The sequence below is a fragment of the Trichoderma asperellum genome, chromosome 5 (genome assembly GCF_020647865.1).
Source record: "Trichoderma asperellum chromosome 5, complete sequence".
NCBI lineage: Eukaryota > Fungi > Ascomycota > Sordariomycetes > Hypocreales > Hypocreaceae > Trichoderma > Trichoderma asperellum.
Window position 1 is genome coordinate 2,541,407 of NC_089419.1, and position 18,222 is coordinate 2,559,628.

At 50.1% G+C, this 18,222-nt stretch overlaps 7 protein-coding genes across 7 annotated transcripts; 4 read left to right on the forward strand and 3 right to left on the reverse strand.

Annotated features, from left to right (window-relative positions):
• Nucleotides 1–1,084: 1,084 nt before the first annotated feature.
• On the forward strand, nt 1,085–1,477 carry TrAFT101_008988 (uncharacterized protein; the record flags this gene model as incomplete). The annotated part of the gene is made up of 3 exons (XM_066128489.1): nt 1,085–1,140; nt 1,208–1,289; nt 1,457–1,477. The coding sequence occupies 3 exons, from the start codon at nt 1,085–1,087 to the stop codon at nt 1,475–1,477; spliced, it is 159 nt and encodes a 52-aa protein (XP_065984609.1).
• Nucleotides 1,478–2,025: 548 nt separating this feature from the next.
• On the forward strand, nt 2,026–4,903 carry TrAFT101_008989 (uncharacterized protein). Its single transcript, XM_024904788.2, has 3 exons — nt 2,026–3,663; nt 3,834–4,404; nt 4,481–4,903. The coding sequence occupies exons 1-3, from the start codon at nt 2,879–2,881 to the stop codon at nt 4,526–4,528; spliced, it is 1,404 nt and encodes a 467-aa protein (XP_024755117.1). The 5' UTR covers nt 2,026–2,878; the 3' UTR covers nt 4,529–4,903.
• KAE1 (putative tRNA threonylcarbamoyladenosine biosynthesis protein kae1) lies at nt 4,884–6,376 on the reverse strand. The gene is made up of 2 exons (XM_024902865.2): nt 6,357–6,376; nt 4,884–6,269 (listed from the first exon to the last, which is right to left on the reverse strand). Exon 2 carries the CDS (start codon nt 6,080–6,082, stop codon nt 4,943–4,945), a length of 1,140 nt encoding a protein of 379 aa, XP_024755118.1. The 5' UTR covers nt 6,083–6,269; nt 6,357–6,376; the 3' UTR covers nt 4,884–4,942.
• Nucleotides 6,377–8,338: 1,962 nt separating this feature from the next.
• Nucleotides 8,339–11,157, reverse strand: EPL1 (Enhancer of polycomb-like protein 1). Its single transcript, XM_066128490.1, has 3 exons — nt 10,351–11,157; nt 9,209–9,982; nt 8,339–9,136 (listed from the first exon to the last, which is right to left on the reverse strand). The coding sequence occupies exons 1-3, from the start codon at nt 10,495–10,497 to the stop codon at nt 8,360–8,362; spliced, it is 1,698 nt and encodes a 565-aa protein (XP_065984610.1). The 5' UTR covers nt 10,498–11,157; the 3' UTR covers nt 8,339–8,359.
• Nucleotides 11,158–11,705: 548 nt separating this feature from the next.
• CNB1 (Calcineurin subunit B) lies at nt 11,706–12,706 on the forward strand (the record flags this gene model as incomplete). The annotated part of the gene is made up of 5 exons (XM_024902866.2): nt 11,706–11,757; nt 11,826–11,878; nt 12,022–12,095; nt 12,202–12,536; nt 12,696–12,706. The coding sequence occupies 5 exons, from the start codon at nt 11,706–11,708 to the stop codon at nt 12,704–12,706; spliced, it is 525 nt and encodes a 174-aa protein (XP_024755120.1).
• A 127-nt stretch (nt 12,707–12,833) lies between these two features.
• On the forward strand, nt 12,834–13,213 carry TrAFT101_008993 (uncharacterized protein; the record flags this gene model as incomplete). Its single annotated transcript, XM_066128491.1, has 3 exons — nt 12,834–12,917; nt 12,992–13,010; nt 13,083–13,213. 3 exons carry the CDS (start codon nt 12,834–12,836, stop codon nt 13,211–13,213), a joined length of 234 nt encoding a protein of 77 aa, XP_065984611.1.
• Nucleotides 13,214–16,774: 3,561 nt separating this feature from the next.
• Nucleotides 16,775–17,982, reverse strand: TrAFT101_008994 (uncharacterized protein; the record flags this gene model as incomplete). Its single annotated transcript, XM_024907127.1, has 3 exons — nt 16,775–16,845; nt 16,908–17,165; nt 17,229–17,982. 3 exons carry the CDS (start codon nt 17,980–17,982, stop codon nt 16,775–16,777), a joined length of 1,083 nt encoding a protein of 360 aa, XP_024755121.1.
• Nucleotides 17,983–18,222: the final 240 nt, after the last annotated feature.

The window sequence follows — 18,222 nt, forward strand, 5'->3', positions numbered from 1 at the left end:
GAAGGGAGACTGAGGTACAATGCTGTTCCTGCCAGGCATGTGGCATGTGGCTGGTGAGATTGTGGCGGGGCTTAACCTGGAGCGAGGAGGAAATGGCAAGATTTTTGCAAGCTTCAGTTTTCATTTTTGTTTTTGTTTTTTTCTTTATGCAAATGTGCACTGTGTATATGTATTTGATTAGAAATTCAATGAAGATTTTGTTGGTTTCCATGTTAGTTGGTGGAAATGCGGTGATACAGAGGCGCTGTTGCTCTGAGCTATTTGGTGTATGGCAAAAATGTAATAGATACTACGACCCCTGAGAACACAGCACATCCAAGTGCATGATGGCGTAGCGTCACGGCACGGTACCTTTGATGACGAAACTGCAGTGCGTATTGGACACTGAAGTAGAGTACTTAGGTACCTGTATAATATTAAATGTTATGAAAATATATATTTCTGGTTACCAGGTAGTAGTTTCAATTGTAGTGCTGAGAATTGCATGAGGTAGGTAGTAGCAAATGCACCTTCCTCCAACAACCTTGAACGTCACACATTTCTCCTCAGGCATCACCGTGTCAATATATTAATTCGTCTACTGAGTCATTATTCATCAGATTGCTCTCTTATTACTTTCATTTGCCTCTGACCTTTACTTTTTACTTCTTTGCTTTCTATCCTCGCGTCGAGACTCGATCCAAGCGCGTGTGATTCGAACAAGTCGGTATCCCAACCCTTGCTAAATTTTTTTTTCCCTTTCTCTTTCAATTATTTATTTTTACTAACATCAGGAATCCAAAGCCAAAATAATGGCCGGCACCTTGAAACTGCGACATAATTCGCTCTCCTTCAACCATAACCTAGTCGTTCACTCGGTGTATGGTCCGCTCTTCACCAAAGTGAGAAAGAAATAACGCTTCAACGTGTCATAAAAAGAACCTAGACGACCCATCCAAATGACGAATACCCAATACCAACCATGTGCTGTTCTGATCTCCAATATGTGTGTTACCCCAAGAGGAAATCCACGTAGTTGGGATGCAGTCTTGACTTCTCGACTCGTACGCCAAGATGGCAAATCTGTGGCAATGGATCACTGTTCATGCCTCTTCACAGCGTCAAATTTAATTTTTCTTTCCTCGATAAAGCAGGCTTTTGGTAAGAATCTCCCCCATACCGCCATACGATGCTGGAGCTAACTCTCAAGCTATCGAGGCTGATTTAGTTTCGAATCTTCTGCTAGACTACAGCCAAAAGGTCATGTTCCTCAAGACGCAACGTCCACAGATGCCTGGTATTTGGCGAATGTGAAATTTCGCATCGATTTTTTTTTTTTTTTTTTTTTTTTTTTTTTTTTTTTTTCTTTTTTTTGGCGTTCCTGAGAGACAATGCCTACGATGCCAGAGACAATCATGCATCACCGTCTCGCACTCAAGGCAAGCCGGGATAGATCTGATATTGTTGTTATTGCTAGGTCGGCTTGCAAAGGAGTTGAGCGGCCTAGATATTGTTTTTTTTCTTCTATTTCTTGGGAGATGGAAAAATAGGTATTTACTATAAGAGCAAAGCTTTCCACTGTTAATAATAACAACAAGAAATATACCTACAAAATAGTCTCCTCCCACAATGCTGTTGTGAGTCGGCAGTGCCAAATGCAGTACGGAATGCTCCACTCAAAAGGTACCTCGATTTGTTCCTCTTCATAGCGCCGTTCTCGTACAGTCATTTAGTGTTGTCATCGTCATAACGCCGCCCGAAATGTCTCAGATCAGGTAGCTCGCTCTTTTATCTGGGTAGAAAGAACTTTGCCGCATGCCAAATATTGGCATAAACTCAGAGTAGCCAGTACATTGATGTCAGTGTTCAAGTACACACTAGCGCGAGTGAGCGAGGCTCAAGTGCTTGAAAATGCAGCCTTGAGGCTGCTCCAAGCGGGTACGTACCTCTGCTGTGCTGCTCCGCAAGCCCCGCGCGTGACTGCAGCTGCATCTTCCCCCACCCCGAAAAACCACGGCGTCAATCCTACTGGCCAGCTCCTCCAACCCACGATCGTCTGTTCTGCACGACTACGGGCGGTTACGACAGCTGAAGACCGAAAGTTAGAGGTAGAGTCCCCCACGAGCATCCCGTTTTTGCTGTCGGCGCTGTGCTGGCCTGCAGAAGCCGTCCGAAAAAGGAATCCTGGAAGCCTGGCGAGCGAGCGAGCAGATTGCCGGGGACAAGGCCCCTCTTCTGGCATTCTCGTTGAGTGTTTGCTTTAATCTCTACTAGATTAGAGTCCACTCAGACGGGGACCTGGAATTGGCCATTGGCTAGTTGGCGGGACGGACTGATTAATGCTTGACTGACGTTCTGCGCTATTTGGGACATTCGATCTGGTGCCGGCAAATCGCCTTGTGAGATATTACCGCTGCTACCTGGTATTGCCGCTAGCATCACCACTTTCACACTCGCGCTCCTCGCCGGCCCCCAACCATCCAAACACACATCACAGGTCTCTCACCTGATCCGGGATCCTCTTCCTGACGCAGTTGCATATCGAGAACAGGGCCAAGGCCGACGACACACTCGCATCGAGATCCCTCCCCGCCGCCCAAGGCACAAACCCCCACCGCCATTTCATCCTCTGAGCACGCCGCAATCCAACCACGTTCGTCCGAGCATCGTCACGCGAGACCTCACCCCCCATCTGCCGGTCCAGCCCTGGCTCGCCAGCTCCGAGCGAGAGCGTCTTGTGCAACGACAAGCCGCCAACCGGTCGCCTCTGCAACCCCCCTCTGCTCCCGCTAGCAGCCCATCCTCGCTGCTTGTCTGGGTCTGGGATTGTTGTTTTTCTCATCTCTTTCCCGGCTCGCTTCCATCTCCCTGCGGCCACCCCTGGTCGGGCTCCCGAGCCATGGGTAACAACCATTCGGCGTCCAACAAGGCGGGCGGGCCTGGGTCGACGCCGCCGCAGGCGCCATCGTCGCAGTCAGGCGTCGAGTCCCCTCGCCATCACCACCGCAAGGACGGTTCGCGCAACATCATCCCCATCCATCGCGCCGCCGCCGCCCCGGAGTCGTCGACGCTCCAGGCCCAGGGCTCCATCGCCGCTTCCGTGCCCAAGCCCAAGAGCGTGCCCACCACTGCCGTGTCTTCCCTTAGCGGCTCGCCGCACAGCAGCACCGTCTCCTCCGTTGCCAACGCCGCAGCCGCCGTTACCGCGGCCGTCGTCGCGGGCAGCCCTAAGCCATCCTCGCCACGGCCCATTATCCGCGACGAACCTTCCAAGCCCGTCGCTGTTCCCATCGAGGGGTCCTTGGTGCGCCCTCAGATCCCCGCCGTGCCGCCGTATCTCGAGGCCCAGCTCTTCTCCAACAATAGCCTTACGGACATGTACATGATGCGCCCGCCTCGCCTGCCGCTTCCTATCGAGGAGGAGCTCCACAGACCTGGCTCGCCCATTGCCGGCCCCGATGAGAACCTCACCGATCTCGAGCTGGGCGAGACATCCGATGGCTTAACAAGAAAGAGCTCTGGGCTTAGCAACGGAACGGTTGAAGATGATGAGGGCGATGAGCTACGTGTGGACAAGACCGGGCGGGTGGTTCCCACCAAGATTGTCTGGAACGGTGGAGGTGAAAAAGTCTATGTGACTGGTACGATTTTCCAATGGAACAAAAAGCACCGGCTACTTCCTGTGTAAGTTTGACATTGCCTATGAAAAATTAGACTAGTAAGCAGTCGTATCTGGCCGCCTTCAGGAGGCTTCCGTGCCTTGCACGTGCTTGAAGCTTTTTGCGCCCGTTTAGCTCTCCCGCTGATTGTTTTTGACTTTTGGCTTGTACTAACGTATTGTGATGACGGGATAGTGAGGGCCAGCCTGGTGTCTTTGCCGCCACCATCTACGTCTTGCCCGGTACGCATCACATCCGCTTCTTGGTGGATGGAATTATGCAGACAACGTCTACTCTTCCCACGACTGTCGATTTCGGAAACAACTTGGTAAACTACATCGAAGTCAGATCAGAAGACTCATCGGCAGTGAAACAAGGCGAAGCTGGGGAAGCTGTTGAGGCTGGACAAGAGAAGGAGGCGGCTCAGAATGAATCGCAGTCCAAAGAAGAGCTCAAGGTGGCCAAGCAGAAGCTTATCTTGCCACAAGAAGCCTACAGTAGCCAAATTCCACCATACCTACTCGATTTCGACCAGACCGAGGAGTCGCCAGCCTACCGCAATGCTGAGAGTGCGATTGAGAAGATGGCTACACCACCCAGCTTACCTGGTTTCTTGGGCAAACCAATCCTCAATGCTGCTACCCTTATGAAGGACGACAATAGCGTCTTAAATATGCCGAATCATACTGTTTTGAATCACCTTGCTACGAGCAGCATTAAGAACAATGTCTTGGCCGTTTCAGCGACTATTAGATATCGCAACAAGGTTAGTGAAACGAGACGAGGGAAAGAGAATCGATAATCTAGCGTGTGTCTGCTAACTGCTTGATTTTACTCTATAGTATGTTACTACAATTATTTATAAGCCTACTTCAGCGGATGAAGGTTAAAGCTGGCTTGCTAAAATAGCATTGGAAATGGAGAATGGAGAAAGGAAGTTTCTATTTTGGTTAAAGAGAGCTAATATGTATTACTTTGCCTTTTCTTTTTATTCCCCCCTGTATCACCCTTTATTACAACCTTTTTGATATAGGGAGGGCCTTTTCTTTTTGACACGATATGCATTTATTTACATGAGATGGTGGGGTGGCAACGAGAAATGCTACGAGCCATGCCGGGCCATGCCACATTAGATCGCAAGCTTCTATAGCTGAGCTAGCGGATGTTGTTGAGATCTAATAAGGGGTTCGCAATTGAACCAACACGCTAGATGGGTGGACAAGATGTACGAAATATCTACACAATATACGGTACAAGTTTACTTATTTCTATTGACTTTTTTATGTTTATGTTCCTGACAAGTCTTAATCCCTCCACTCGACATATACATCATCTGTTCTAAACCTCTGCGTACACACGCTCTCGTCAAGCGGCGTGCGGAATCCCGTTCTATAAGCCAATAAACCGGCATGGGCAATCATGATGCCATTATCAATGCAGAATCTCTCATCCATGGCAAAGACACTGCCACCTCGCTCCTGGGCCATGCTGGCAATCATTTCCTGCAGCCGCTCGTTGCAGCCCACGCCACCGACGATGAGGACCTGGCTACTGCCCACGTGCGCCATGGCCCGCTCCGTAATCTCAACCAGCATGGCAAAGATTGTCTCCTGCAGAGAGAAGCATAGATCCTCGACAGTGAAGCCCGCACCATCGGGTCCGCGCTCCAGCAGCTGCGCGGCCAGGGCCTCCGCGCTGGTGAGGATGCCGGAGAAGGAGCAGTCCATGCCCTTGACAATGTAGGGGAGCTCGAGCAGCTGCTTGCCCTTCTTGGCCAGCTGCTCGATGTTGTAGCCCGGCGCGGGGTCGTTGCTGATGTTGAGCACGCGGGCGAAGCGGTCGAGGCAGTTGCCGACGGCGATGTCGAGCGTCTCGCCAAAGATGCGGTACCGCTTCTCGGCGTAGGCAATGACCTGGGAGTTGCCGCCGCTGACGTACAGTACGACGGGGTTGTCGGCGCCGGTGACCTCGCGGCCCATCTCGATGTGTCCGACGCAGTGGTTGACGCCGACGAGGGGCTTATCCCAGAGGAGGGCCAGGGTGCGCGCGCCGATGGCGACGCTGGTGAGGGGCGCGCCCATGCCGGGACCCTGGGTGAAGCAGACGCAGTCGACATCGGCGGGGGAGATGCCCGCTTCGGCGATGGCGCGGCGGGCGAGGGCGACGAACTCGGTGCGGTGGTGGAGGGCGGTGTCTTTGGGGAGGAAGCCCGTGCCTGGCGGGGAGATGAATGTGTGTCGCAGGTTGGAGAGGATGGTGGCGGAGGTTGGGGTGTGGAGGATGAGGCCGATGCCCAGCTTGTTGGCGGAGCCTTCGCAGCCGAGGGCGATCCAGGAGGATTTGTTGGACATTGGCGGCGTTGATATTGATGTGGGAGATGTGATGGATGAGGTGGTGGGTTGAGGAGGAGGGGGGAGCGGCGAGGAGACGGCGGCGGCGGCCATGTTGGAGAGAGGTTGTGGGTATAGGGCTGTAGACGCAGAACTGAATCAAGCTGAAGTCGTCTATTTGCGATTTATGCTTGCGCCAGGTTGGCGAATAGATGGCCTCGTGTTTGATATCTCGAGTTTAAGATCTTGACGACAGGGTATCGCTGTTCTATGCGTTTTATTCTATATCTTTCTCTGAGGGCTAGAATTTAGATTAGCTTAGACCGGAACAACTTTAATATGTAAGTGGTTTAAAAAAGAATAATATCAGTTTACACAAAATACATACCCTGTCAAGGCAACTTGTTAATTAATCGTAGATGGTGATGGTTGATTCAACCCAAAGTTTTGACGTTCAAAAAAATAGAGGGGTTCTGTGCCCGAAACAGAAATTAGCGGGGCGCCTTGTCATGGGCGCTCTCTCTCTCCCTACGGCAATACAAGTAGTTAGGTACGTACCTTTCCATACTTACCTCATACCACACATCTTCTTCTCCCCAAATTTTGTCATCTTCCGCACTGCATGCACTACAACCTGGGCTAGTACCTAATGTAGTGCTGCTACTACTACCTTCTGTTCCTACATGCCTCGGGCAATGTCTCTTCGGTTTTCCGGCTCAGTTCATGCTTTGCGCTAATGTACGTGTTACAGGCGCTTCTTCTGCCCGCTGCAGCTTCACACGCGGGTGAATTGGGAGCTCCTCGTGCAGGTATGTACTGATACTAGGTAGTGGTTACTAATTTATCACATCTCGTCTCGGCAAAAGGCGCCGTGTTGCCTTATGTAAGAACTGCGTCCCCCGTTTCTTACAGCTAATCTACCTGCTGTTTCAAGGTTGCACCGCCTTCGTTCCTGTCACAGCTGGTATCATACAATCAGGATCCCAATGTCCTGTCCTGCATGGGTGCCTCCAGTACAAAGCAGTACAGAGAGTGAGCACGCAGGAGAAGAAAAAAAAAAAGTGCGTAGGTTTGTTCAGTGCAAAGCTTTCTGTACAGACTTTCCACGGCGCCCAGTTCGGCAAATCGCCCTCTAGCGCCTCTTGTCACCAGCAAAAGCTCGCACTAAAAAGACACCACCTCTGGCCCCGCCCGCTGGCCCTGTACAAATGCCGCAAGTACTCTCCGGCTGCGAATCTCCCTCTCTGGGTACTTGCCGCCCATGTACAGCTACCTAAGCTCTGCCATTCACTCCCAGGTCCCTTGATTTGTGAAAGTGTGTGCTTCTGCTGCCGTTTCGGTGTGTGGACGCAAATCCTCCCACGCTCCCCAAAATAATCCACTTCCAGCCCGTTCCCGCGGTCCACTTCGACCACTCGCTTTCTTTCCCCTCGACTTTTTTCCTTCTAGCAAATCTAGCTGGACACCAGAGGGAAAAAACATTGCAGCAAGAAGAAGAAATTCTCTTCCTTGTCGCCAGTCCTTCACGATGGCCTGAATCGGTGAGACATTGGTTTTCTCAACGGTATGTTTTATGTCCTTTTGTGCAGGGAGAAAGCCGCCCCTTTGAATCTATCTCTCGTTCTGCTGCCATCTCTGACGGCGCCTGCTAACACTAGCCGTGGCAGCAGAAAAAAAAAATTCAGCCGCGAGAGAAGAAGACAGAGCCTCTAGCTACTGCTTCAGCTGGCGAGAGTAGCTATGAGCTTCTCTACAAGCTTGTTCATCGTCGATGTCCATGGCGAACCTCGACCACAGCCGGCGAGTCCACGTTGCGCAGGCCGGCTTTCCCCTCACGTCATCCGCCCTGGTCGCAATGAGGTGAGGTGAGACCAGGCTGCGTCACGACACCACCCGCCTTGCAAGAACAAAAAAAGAGCTCCTACAAGCACAAAACGGACCGTCGGCAATGCCCAGCTTGCCCACCATCGAGACTTATACGGATCATCACGCGAATTGCATGCGGCCGAGCCGAAGAAAAAAGTTCTGTTTTCTGGTCAAAAGCCAGTTCAGGATCTAGTTTGTATCTTTTTTTTTTTTTCATTTGCTCCCGTTGGAGGGCCTCTTCTCTTTCTAATCCTAAAGAACCGACCCCAACTCCCAACTCCTCGCAATGCCCTGATCAAGGCGACTGTACTATACATCGGTGGTTTTTTTTTCATCTACAGCAAAAGATCCTGCCTCCTCCCAACCCTTTCCCCCCGTCCTGTCCGTCCCTGAGAACCCTTCAATACCAGCGTGATTGGAGAAAAAAAGAAAGCAAAAACGAATTATATACACCTCCATACTCATACAAGGATGCAGTACTAGATTCGGCGGGGGGGGGGGGGGGGGGGGGGAAGAGAGGGTTCTTTATGACGCCGCCTGCGCTTGCTGAACTGCAAGTTGCGGCGGCGGCGGCGGCTGTGGCGGCGCTTGTGGTGGTGGTGGTAACACCCTATTTCCATTCGCTACGCCATTAACCGCCTCTGGAGGGACCGTTGGCCTCCCCCGGAAGATATATGGACTGAGTGGAATTGTGGCTCTGAACTTGAGCGCTCGCGTGTCAAAGGGATCAACCTCATACACAAGCGGTTCATCATCTTCGTCGTCAGAGTCATACTTCCACCGGTCAGAGTACTCGTACGTATCTGTCCGCGCGGGTGTTGATAGACCCCTCCGATCGATCCAGAGCCGTTGTAGTCGGCCAATGCGACGTCGAAACGCGGGCTGGCTGTTTTGCGGCGTCTCGCCAAAGTCTGCGCCGCGGAATTGGAACACGGGAAGTTCCGGTTTGTCCAATTGCATTGGCTCAGGTGCGTCGTCAATATCCATTGACTCTGCAGAATTTGACGCCGGCGGCGTCATTAGATATTGAGTCTTGGCCGGTCTGAACTTGAGCTCCATGCCCAATTCTTTGACCGGCGATAGCGGATCTCGAGTGAGATCAATATGATTCTGGTTCCACCTTCGGTGGTTCTGCACCTTGGTTTCAATTTCATTACGAAGCTCGTTCTCTTTCTCGGCGAGCTGGTCAGAGAGCAACACAAGATCTTGTTCGTGTGAACGCCCATCTGGCCGCACCGGCACCCGCACTTGTGTGGGCGGCCGCTGAGCTCCGGCAGCTTCTGCAGGCTTGCGCTTCTGAGACTGCTTGGTCATGTTAGTGTCAAGCGGCATTATACGTGTAGGGAGCCAAGCTGGCCTTGATTCGAAACATACCTTTTGGTTTACTAGGTCTTCGTCGTCGCCCTTGATGCCCAGCTTTGTCTTGATTTGCTTCAATCGAGCTCTTTCCTCGAAAATAGCCCGATCCACTTGCAATAAATCTCGTTTCATCATCTCTCGCTCGTACGCCATCAGTACTAGTTGACGGCCATCCTCGAGCTCGCGACGGAAACGCTTGAGCGTCTCGGCGATCTTGGTATCTCTAGACCTTGTTTTCCTTGTTTGTCTGACCTCCCGCCGTCTGAAGCAGACGTATGGGTCAGTATCATCAGTCTCCTGATGCGTCTCAAACTTGATGGTTGCGTGCAGTGGTTTATTTCCTTGCTCCTGCCGCTTGGATTTCCAGTACTCGTATATCTGCTTGGCGTGCAGCAATATGTTTGTAGAGCCAAGCTGATTGAGTCCGGGTACCATCATATCGTAGCCGACAACAGTGTTGTCAACGGCTGCGAATGGAGTCTGCTCGGTTGCGGTGTCCTCAAACACTTCCATGATGCGTTCAAAGTCATCCTCACTGAGAGCCCCGGCGCCGGCCGGCGGATTACTATTATAAGATTTGAGAAACTCATCGTCTTCGGTTGTCATGTCATATTGACAGCTAATACATTCCTCAACTGTCTGAGAAAATCGGATATAAGAGGAAGGTTTGTGAAAGATTGCGGGATAGAGAGCATCATAGCTGATGTCACTCTCTTTTGGAGGCGGTACGGGGATTTCTTGATCATTGCTTGTTCCCGCCTCTTTTAGGATTGACTGAAGATGATATTCCTACACAACGAAAAAGAAGAAGAGAAAAAAAAGTTAGTAAAAAATTATTGTTTCAAAGAAAAGAGAAAGATTAAGAGAAAGAACATAAGAGAAGAAAAAGATGAAGATGATGAAAAGAAACTAGAAACAAAAAAATGAAAGTGATGTGAAAAAAAGAAGAATGGCAAAAGGAGAAAGATATATCTAAATACACGAGTAAGATATACGAGAATGGCTTATACCATCATCGTATCTCTACACACTCTGTATATAGTATATATCGCGAGCAAAGGTAATGTAAGTTAGGGGCGCCAGGAGAGAGACCACGTGACCAAGCACGTGATATCAGAAGTTGCGGTGGCGTGGCAATGAGGTGGTGATGGACTCACATTTTCCTCAGTCTGGTCGACTCCGGTCGCGATTTGCGACTCGGTAAGCAGTGATTCATACTCAGTAGCATCGATCTGATCCTCTCTGAGCACAGGGAGAGCGGTTTTGATAGTCAACTTCTTGACTCGGACTTTGCGGGATGACATGTTGCCAGGGTGGTGAAGGACGGCAGAAAGCCAGCGGAAAATCCGCGAAAAAAGGAGATCAAGTCATAAATCAAGACGTCCGAAGTCGCCTTATGATAAAATTTTGATGATTTAGGCGCTGTGGTTTCGCTTTTTTGATGGTTCAATGCTCGCGTTCGATGAGGTGACGTTGGGATTTGTTTTGCCGCGCGAAGATTTTTCACTGGTGCAGAGCCTGGAAAATTGCGTCTGTTTGATGGCCGCTGTGGCCCGCTGCAAAGTCACTGCGCCGTAGAATTTAGCGGGCGCTGGTACACCGAGGCGCTCGGGCCACCCCCTCCTTTTGCCTCCCTCATCCCCTGAAGTCGCAGCAGGCCCACGCGCTGAAAACAGCACAGCACAGAAGCTGCTAGGCACTTGGGCGAGTGCTATGCGCGCGCCGCTGGTTGGCTAAGCAGCGGCCACAGCAGCCCAAACGCGCCCAGGCCGGAGATGGGCCGAAAGCTGGCATGGTGGCTTTTTTCTTTCTTCTCTTTTTCTCAGCAAGCAGCAGCCTGGGCTACAGAGAATAGCGTACGGCTCCGTCACCGCCTCTGTTGCAAGGAAAGGAGAAACTAGTCTAGCAGGCCTGCGTATTACCTACCGTAGGCACAACTCGATAAGCTGCACAGCCATAGGTAGCTTTCAGCCACAATCGCAGCGACGGCATAGCGGCCTCCCAAACGCGCATGTCTAGGTTTCAACTCTATCTGAATAAAATGACATAATCATCCAACAAGTCCCCTCAGTGAATCATTATCATTTTCAAAGATGCACCAACTTCTGCAGCTTCTCCATGCACAGCCGCATTCGGTATAATCCAGCCTGATGTCTGGTTTCTTCATTCGCAAGGCTGGATGAAGTTGAATGGAATCCATTGCTTATCGCCCAAGGCTGTTCAGCAGCCTCTTGATACAGACAACAGCAGAGAGATGGTCCGTGCACATGACCGCTACCCCTCTAGGAGTCGCCTCGACTGTCTAATATACAGCAATATAATCCGGTGCCTTACTTACATACTCCGTACACAGAACGACATTCTACGACCGCCACCCGCTGCATCCCCAACCGCCGCATAGAACCGGCCTCGTACCGTATCAGCGTTTCTCTCCTTGGACCGCCATTATTGTATCCTTAGCTACACGAGACATTCTTTAGCGCACAAGAGCTGCGCTGTCCTGTCTGACAAGATGGGCAACACCACGAGTACTGTGCTGGACAACATTGTCCAAGGATCCAACTGTAGGCTCCCGCCTCCTTATGATGATTTCGTCCCCGGGTTCAAGTTTGGCTAACTCCGTAGCGCATAGTTGACAGAGAGGAGGTCGACCGGTTAAGGAAACGGTTCATGAAACTCGACAAGGTACGGTTGAAAGAAAGGGGAACCAAGTCAGATCGAACGCTCGGGCTGGGCTGCTTTACACTTTAGTCGCGCCGCGATTTAACAAGACAACACGAGATGGGACATGACGGCACAGACAGGCAGGCTGACCATCTATGCTGCAGGATAACTCCGGCACAATCGAGCGCGACGAATTTCTCAGCCTTCCTCAAATCTCCTCCAACCCTCTTGCGACACGGTTCGTCCGATCTTACCTCATCCCCCGGCGACTTTATACATTGCTTGCCTTCCCTTCATTGGTATATAAATAATAAATAGGTCACGGCTAACTCGACATACGACAGAATGATTGCCATCTTTGACGAAGACGGCGGTGGCGATGTCGACTTCCAGGAGTTCGTCTCCGGCCTGAGCGCCTTCAGCAGCAAGGGCAACAAGGAGCAGAAGCTGCAGTTCGCGTTCAAGGTCTACGACATTGACCGCGACGGCTACATTAGCAATGGCGAGCTCTTCATCGTGCTCAAGATGATGGTTGGCAGCAACTTGAAGGACCAGCAGCTGCAGCAGATTGTCGACAAGACGATAATGGAGGCGGACCTGGACAAGGACGGCAAGATTAGCTTTGAGGAGTTTACCAAAATGGTGGAGAATACGGATGTCAGCATGAGCATGACTCTAGGTGCGTACTTTTGGGGGGCGAGGCTGGTGATAAGACTTCCCCTTTTTTTATTTTCTTCTTTTTCCTTCTTCTATCATCAGGGAGGGGGTTCTCCCTGTTCTAGACGCCTTTGTAGGCGTGATTGGTGAAAAACAGCAATAAGCTAACGAGCTGATATAGATCAATTTTAAATGTGCGTTGAAAGGGGGTGAAAAGCGGCGTTGGTCTCGGGTAGACACCGCCAGGAAAGCGATTTGTGGATAATGGAAATATAGCAGTTATGATAATGAATATCTACATTCAATTTCTCCTTCAACCATGGCGGCGGACGTGACTCGCAGCTGGGAATGGGTGTCGCAATTGATCGATGCTAATAGCCGTTATGATTTGGTCTTGATAGTGGTTTGAGCCTCCTTCTCCTGGATCAGGCACTTGACATGTCTCTCTGAATCGAACAAGTGCCCTCACAAAATTAGATCGTGGCCGTGGGGTTAGGTGAATTTGTTCCAATCTGCATTCTTCATCCTTATAAAGGAGATGAAATAAGCATCACTAATTTGGATACAGATGGTGCCGGCACCAAGAGAAGAGAATCGCTGGCCATAAAATCCGCCGACCAGGAATCTTTCTGCCTCGCTATAGAGACTTTTAAAAATCTCTTGATCTTAACCAAGGCTATTTCATCACGCATCCTGTAGTGGGCAAGACTGGCTCAATTTTATGTATACGACAACTATATTTATATGGGTATTTTGGTAGCAGCTGGACGAAGTAGCGGTATTAGAGTACACTGGACGGCCAATGGATTTTCCCACAAGCTCCGGGTAGCCTGGACGGTGCTGCTCCCAGCTATGACGAGTGACACTTCGATCGCGATGAAATGAACCAATGACGTGGCGCCCACCAAAAGACATATGAGATGCCCGGCTATCATGCATCTCGCTGTGTCTTGCAGCGGCTGTGGTTCCTGAGGCGTAGCGCAGCCACCATCTCGCTCAAAGAGAGTTGAGTTGTGGCGTTTATTGGCAACAGGCTGATGGAGGTCAAAGGGTGGACCGTCGCACAGCTGCATCTCCTTTGCGTCTCTTGTCAAAGACTATGGGTGTCTCATACTGCGTACATTAGTAGGTACTTACTACTATATTCTGTCTTTTCTACCATTTCTCTCCTTTACACTTCCTCCTTTTTTCCCTCAGCCAAAGGAGATGATTCTGGTTCTTAGTAGATATTAACTAGGTGGAGGATTGAAGGAATGACGACCACTGTCTTGTTTATTTTTATTTTATTAATTTTTTTTTTTCTCTTTTCGATTTTGGCTTCTAAAGGGGTGTAGATACATAGTACGGCAAGAGGTCACTTATGATGTGTCATTTTCGCCGCGACGTCAGTGACCACTGCCCTTTTGCCTGCTTTTCGTTTTTCTTCTTCTTCTGTAGTCTATACTATTTAAAAATTAAAAGGAAAAGAATTAAAAAAAAAAAAAAATAAAGTAAAAATAAATAAAAATTAGATATTGGGGGAATTGCCTCTAAATGTAGTGATATCTTCTTTTAATCACTACCTTAGGTATGGCACACGCCCACAGATGGTGATGCGCACCATCATCTAATATAAGTCGGCTACTTCGTGTAACACTTCATAATAGCCTTTTGTGCAGCTCTATTGCCTTAACTTGTAGCGGTACTTGGTACCTACCAATCGCTATGATAGGTGATAGGGCACAGCAGGCAGGTGCCGTCATTCTTTACCTGCTCCGTCACTCCTTCCCTTCTCTGCAATACCAGTGACATGCGTCCCTCGAAACCTTCTCGTCTTTTCCTCCATCTGCTGACCTTTTTCTTCCTCTCTCATCATCATCACATTCGTATCTACTTCAAATACAGCAAGTCTCTCCCCTGACTCATTGACAACATATTCTTGTACTACAACAACATGCTAGGCATGCTTCGGCCTGGGATCTGGGGGATCGTCATTTTTGTCCCACCGTTGGCGCTGTGCGGCGAAATGCACAGACTCCGAACCCCTGCACATACATATCAACGTCACATGCAATGCAGGCCCGGGTAAAAATTTACGACAGATCGGAAATCAAGTTTGGACAACCTGGATCTCGGCGCCGTCGAAATGCACCGAAAGCTTACCTTCGCCCTGCCATGCTGAGCACTCCAGTTGACAGCAGCTGCTCATGGGTAGCAGTATCTATAAGAGAGGCAGCCGAGATATGCCGGGGTCAGACCCAGACCCAGACCCAGAGCCCCATCAAGACCTTAGCAACAAGAACTTATCGGAATTAAAGCTAGGAAGCCGCTCACTAGCTGCAGCTATGACCAGATGCCAATACCTACTCTTTCTCCTCTCCTGGCACTTATCATCTTAGCTCAGCTTTGCGGCCACGATAATTAGAGAGCAAACCAACAAGAGATGGTGGCTACATGTAACCTAGCCAAGGCTTCATGCTACCACAGCCTATAGGGGAGTATGGCTACATGGATGAGAAGTCCTACCCTCTACGAATTCTACAAGCATACGCCCGCTAGCACACACCAGCTCATTTCAGGTGACTCATGGGTGGTATCTTTCTGTTCGCCTCACCGAAGCATTGGTTGGGTGTTGCCACTTCTGCTGCTTGCCAAGCGTCTCCACGTATGCAGCTAGAAGCACGATGTTTATGCGTCCATCCACGATTGCCGACGCCCCCAGCTTATGGCAGCCCCAGGAAAGCTGCAAAGAGAAAGGGACTTGCTTCCGCTTACTCTCGGCCACGACGTGAATCTCAGCTGCAGAATGCAGCACTACCCCATGAAACGCTAGCAACAGCTATCCTGGGCTGGGCATTTCCAAGTAGTACCTTGATTCGGCCCCCAAGGTCCCAGCCGCCTCAGCCTCTCGGGTGCTGACTTTGCCCCTCTGCCAGCTTTGTGGCTTCAGTTGGTAAATCTCTCGTGCATAAGAGGGAGCTGTCACGCGCTCCAATAGCTTTCGGGCATCGCAGCCGGAGTGCCATCGTTGAAGCTGGGACATGGGCCACCGCGACAATGCCCCTGGGCAGAAGGGCAAACATGTGCGTTCATTGCGTCACGGGTGACAAAACCACCCAAACAAGATGTCATATGCCATCGTGAATCGTCCTACCCGACGACTTACCCCCCCAATAATGGTGCCAAGTGCCGATTACTAACTGTTATGAGCGGTGGCTGGATCACAAAAAGTCCCTGCAGGATTACTTTAGGCATACAACTCAACTACATAGCCCCATATCTCATCATTCACAAGCTGCTATGCCCAATGAATCTATTCAAGCTTGCCATCTAACTTGTTTGCTATGTACGCAGCCGCTAGCTCTCATGCCACTCCTAGCCGGTTAATACAGCCCGTGGGGGCTCCAACCCGCCATATTCTAGTCCAACTCTAAACCCAAATGATGCATCAAAAAAGAAAAAAAGGTCTGTGAGCTGGTAATCTGTAAAGGCCATTTTTCAAGCTGAAGTGGGGGGAGATAAGAGAGAAAGAACAGAGCATCCGCTAGTCCCGTATCTCTCGCCTGAAAGCCCGTCATTCACCGCCGCCCATCCAGTTCCTTTGGTCCTCCCACGCTTTGCTCGCTCCCGTACTCGTCGTTTCCTATTGTGTATATGAAAATACTCGTCAATGTCGTACCATTTCCTCCAAAGCCTGCCCGTACACAAACAGCATTCAAATAATGCCATGGCATACTTTGTGTTTGAGTGTGCCCATGAATATTTGCGTGTCTTCACACAGAACAGGTTTGTCACTGCCCCCCTCGTGTTCCCAGTTCATTAAGAGGTAGCCAGTAGAGCATACACAGAACGTACCGCTTGATACTCTATGATACTGACTCCCCCCCTGGCGCTCTAGTAGCATCCAAGTCCAGCCCAAAGTAGATGCATCGCCCACCCGAAGAAAGAGAATCCCAATTTCCATCCGCCCATATCCCGCGATACCCAATTATGAAGAAACCTCTTTCTATGTTAACCTTCCATCCGATCCAGCCATGTTCATATCTGCGCTATTGTAGAAGCTGTGTAAAGTTTCCCGTCGTATAATGTACATTTCCCAAGTCGCTAGAAATACAAGGGTACAAGCAAAGTTGAAAAAAGAAAAAGAAAGAACCAAATAAGGAGAGAATGAAAGAGAGAAAGAATGAAAGATGAAAAAGCCAGCTGTCTTTCTTTCTAGTGCCAAGTCGCCAATTTTACCCCTTCACTTATTCACCGTCGCGGTGCAAAGATGTAGGTCGATCAGCGCGATCCTCCGCTTGTACTAGCGTTCGAATCGAGAGAGTCGTAGAGGTCAAGGCATTCTTCAAGAACTAGAATTTGGTCAGAGTCCTTCCATTGTTGAAGAAGGTGTAAGAAGAATGTAATCACATACTGGTCTCGATTCGATCCTCCCACACACCATACTGATAGTCTACCAAGCCATGGCTCTCGATACCATCGCAGAGCCGAATGAGCTCGTCTCCTAGCTTCTTTATTGTTCCCTGGGACATGACCCTCTGTGATCTCGAAAGCTGCTGGCCAGATGACATTATTTCTCTCTGTCGGAAACAGAGAGCAAGCCACGCGTGGTTAAAGTCGTTCCAGAGTTTGATTCGTTCGGCATGAAGGCTAGCGTCGTCTTGGTTGAGCCCTGTTTCGTATGTAAGTACAAATATTGAGCTGGTATTAGATTGTTTAGCTTTCTTCTTCGTACCTAATTCTGTAACCTGCGTGAGCAGCCAGCTAGAGACATTTAACAGTGTTTCAGCAGCCCTCTCGAGAGAGATTGACGAGATATCTTGGAATACAGATCCTAGCTGCCGTTGGTAATTTAGCCACTTCTCTTGGAGGCCAGACGCAGCATAGTCCTGTCCTTCCCCCATAGTGGGATCTGCTGTTCCTGACGTATGCTGCATGGCATTTGCAGAAGGCATGCTACTGGCGTAATTTATGGGTTGGCTCTGTTGATATACTCCGGCTGATGCGCTGCCTCCCTGGCTCGGGTGCTGAATATTTGCTGCTGCACTCCCTGCTTCAGGATTAAAATACGCCGAGGTGACATCCGGTGCCATCATTTGCATTGCCGCCTGCTGCCGTTGCCCAAACTGTTGGGCGTCATAGACTGGAGTTTGTGTGCTCGGTTGAGGTACGTTGTACATCATCATACCCGTGTTGTAGCCCCCGAAACTTTGAGTTTGTGGTCTTGAATCGGCGCCGTATTCCGATCCATACGCTAAAGTCGTTGTCGGCATATTTGTTGGCGTTGAAAAGGCGGCTGTGGGCTCTTGGTAATATGTGCTGTACGCTGGCGCACCCCCCAGACCTCTTGGTGTTGAAGGAGACGCAAGGGGTGCTGATCGAAAGCGCTCAGAGGGACCGCCTACAGAACTTGGAACTTGATATTTCTGTATAGGAGCGCGATAAGCAGGCGGGTCATTCTGCCTTCTATGTTGATTAGAATTGTCCATGCCCTATTGGGCGTTGCCGTAAAGACGTTTCTCCTGCCGAGTTTTCTCGGTGCGCTGGAGAGCCAGCGCTGTTGAAGTAGGAGAAGGGTAGTGTAGGAAACAAGTCCCGCGCACTTTGAACCGTATCGCTAGCTGGGCTTAAGCAGATAGTCTGCGTAGAATTAAAATTTGAACGACTCTCAGATAGAAAGATGAGGAGCAGTGCAAATAAACAAACTTCTGTGAGTAGCTACAGAACAG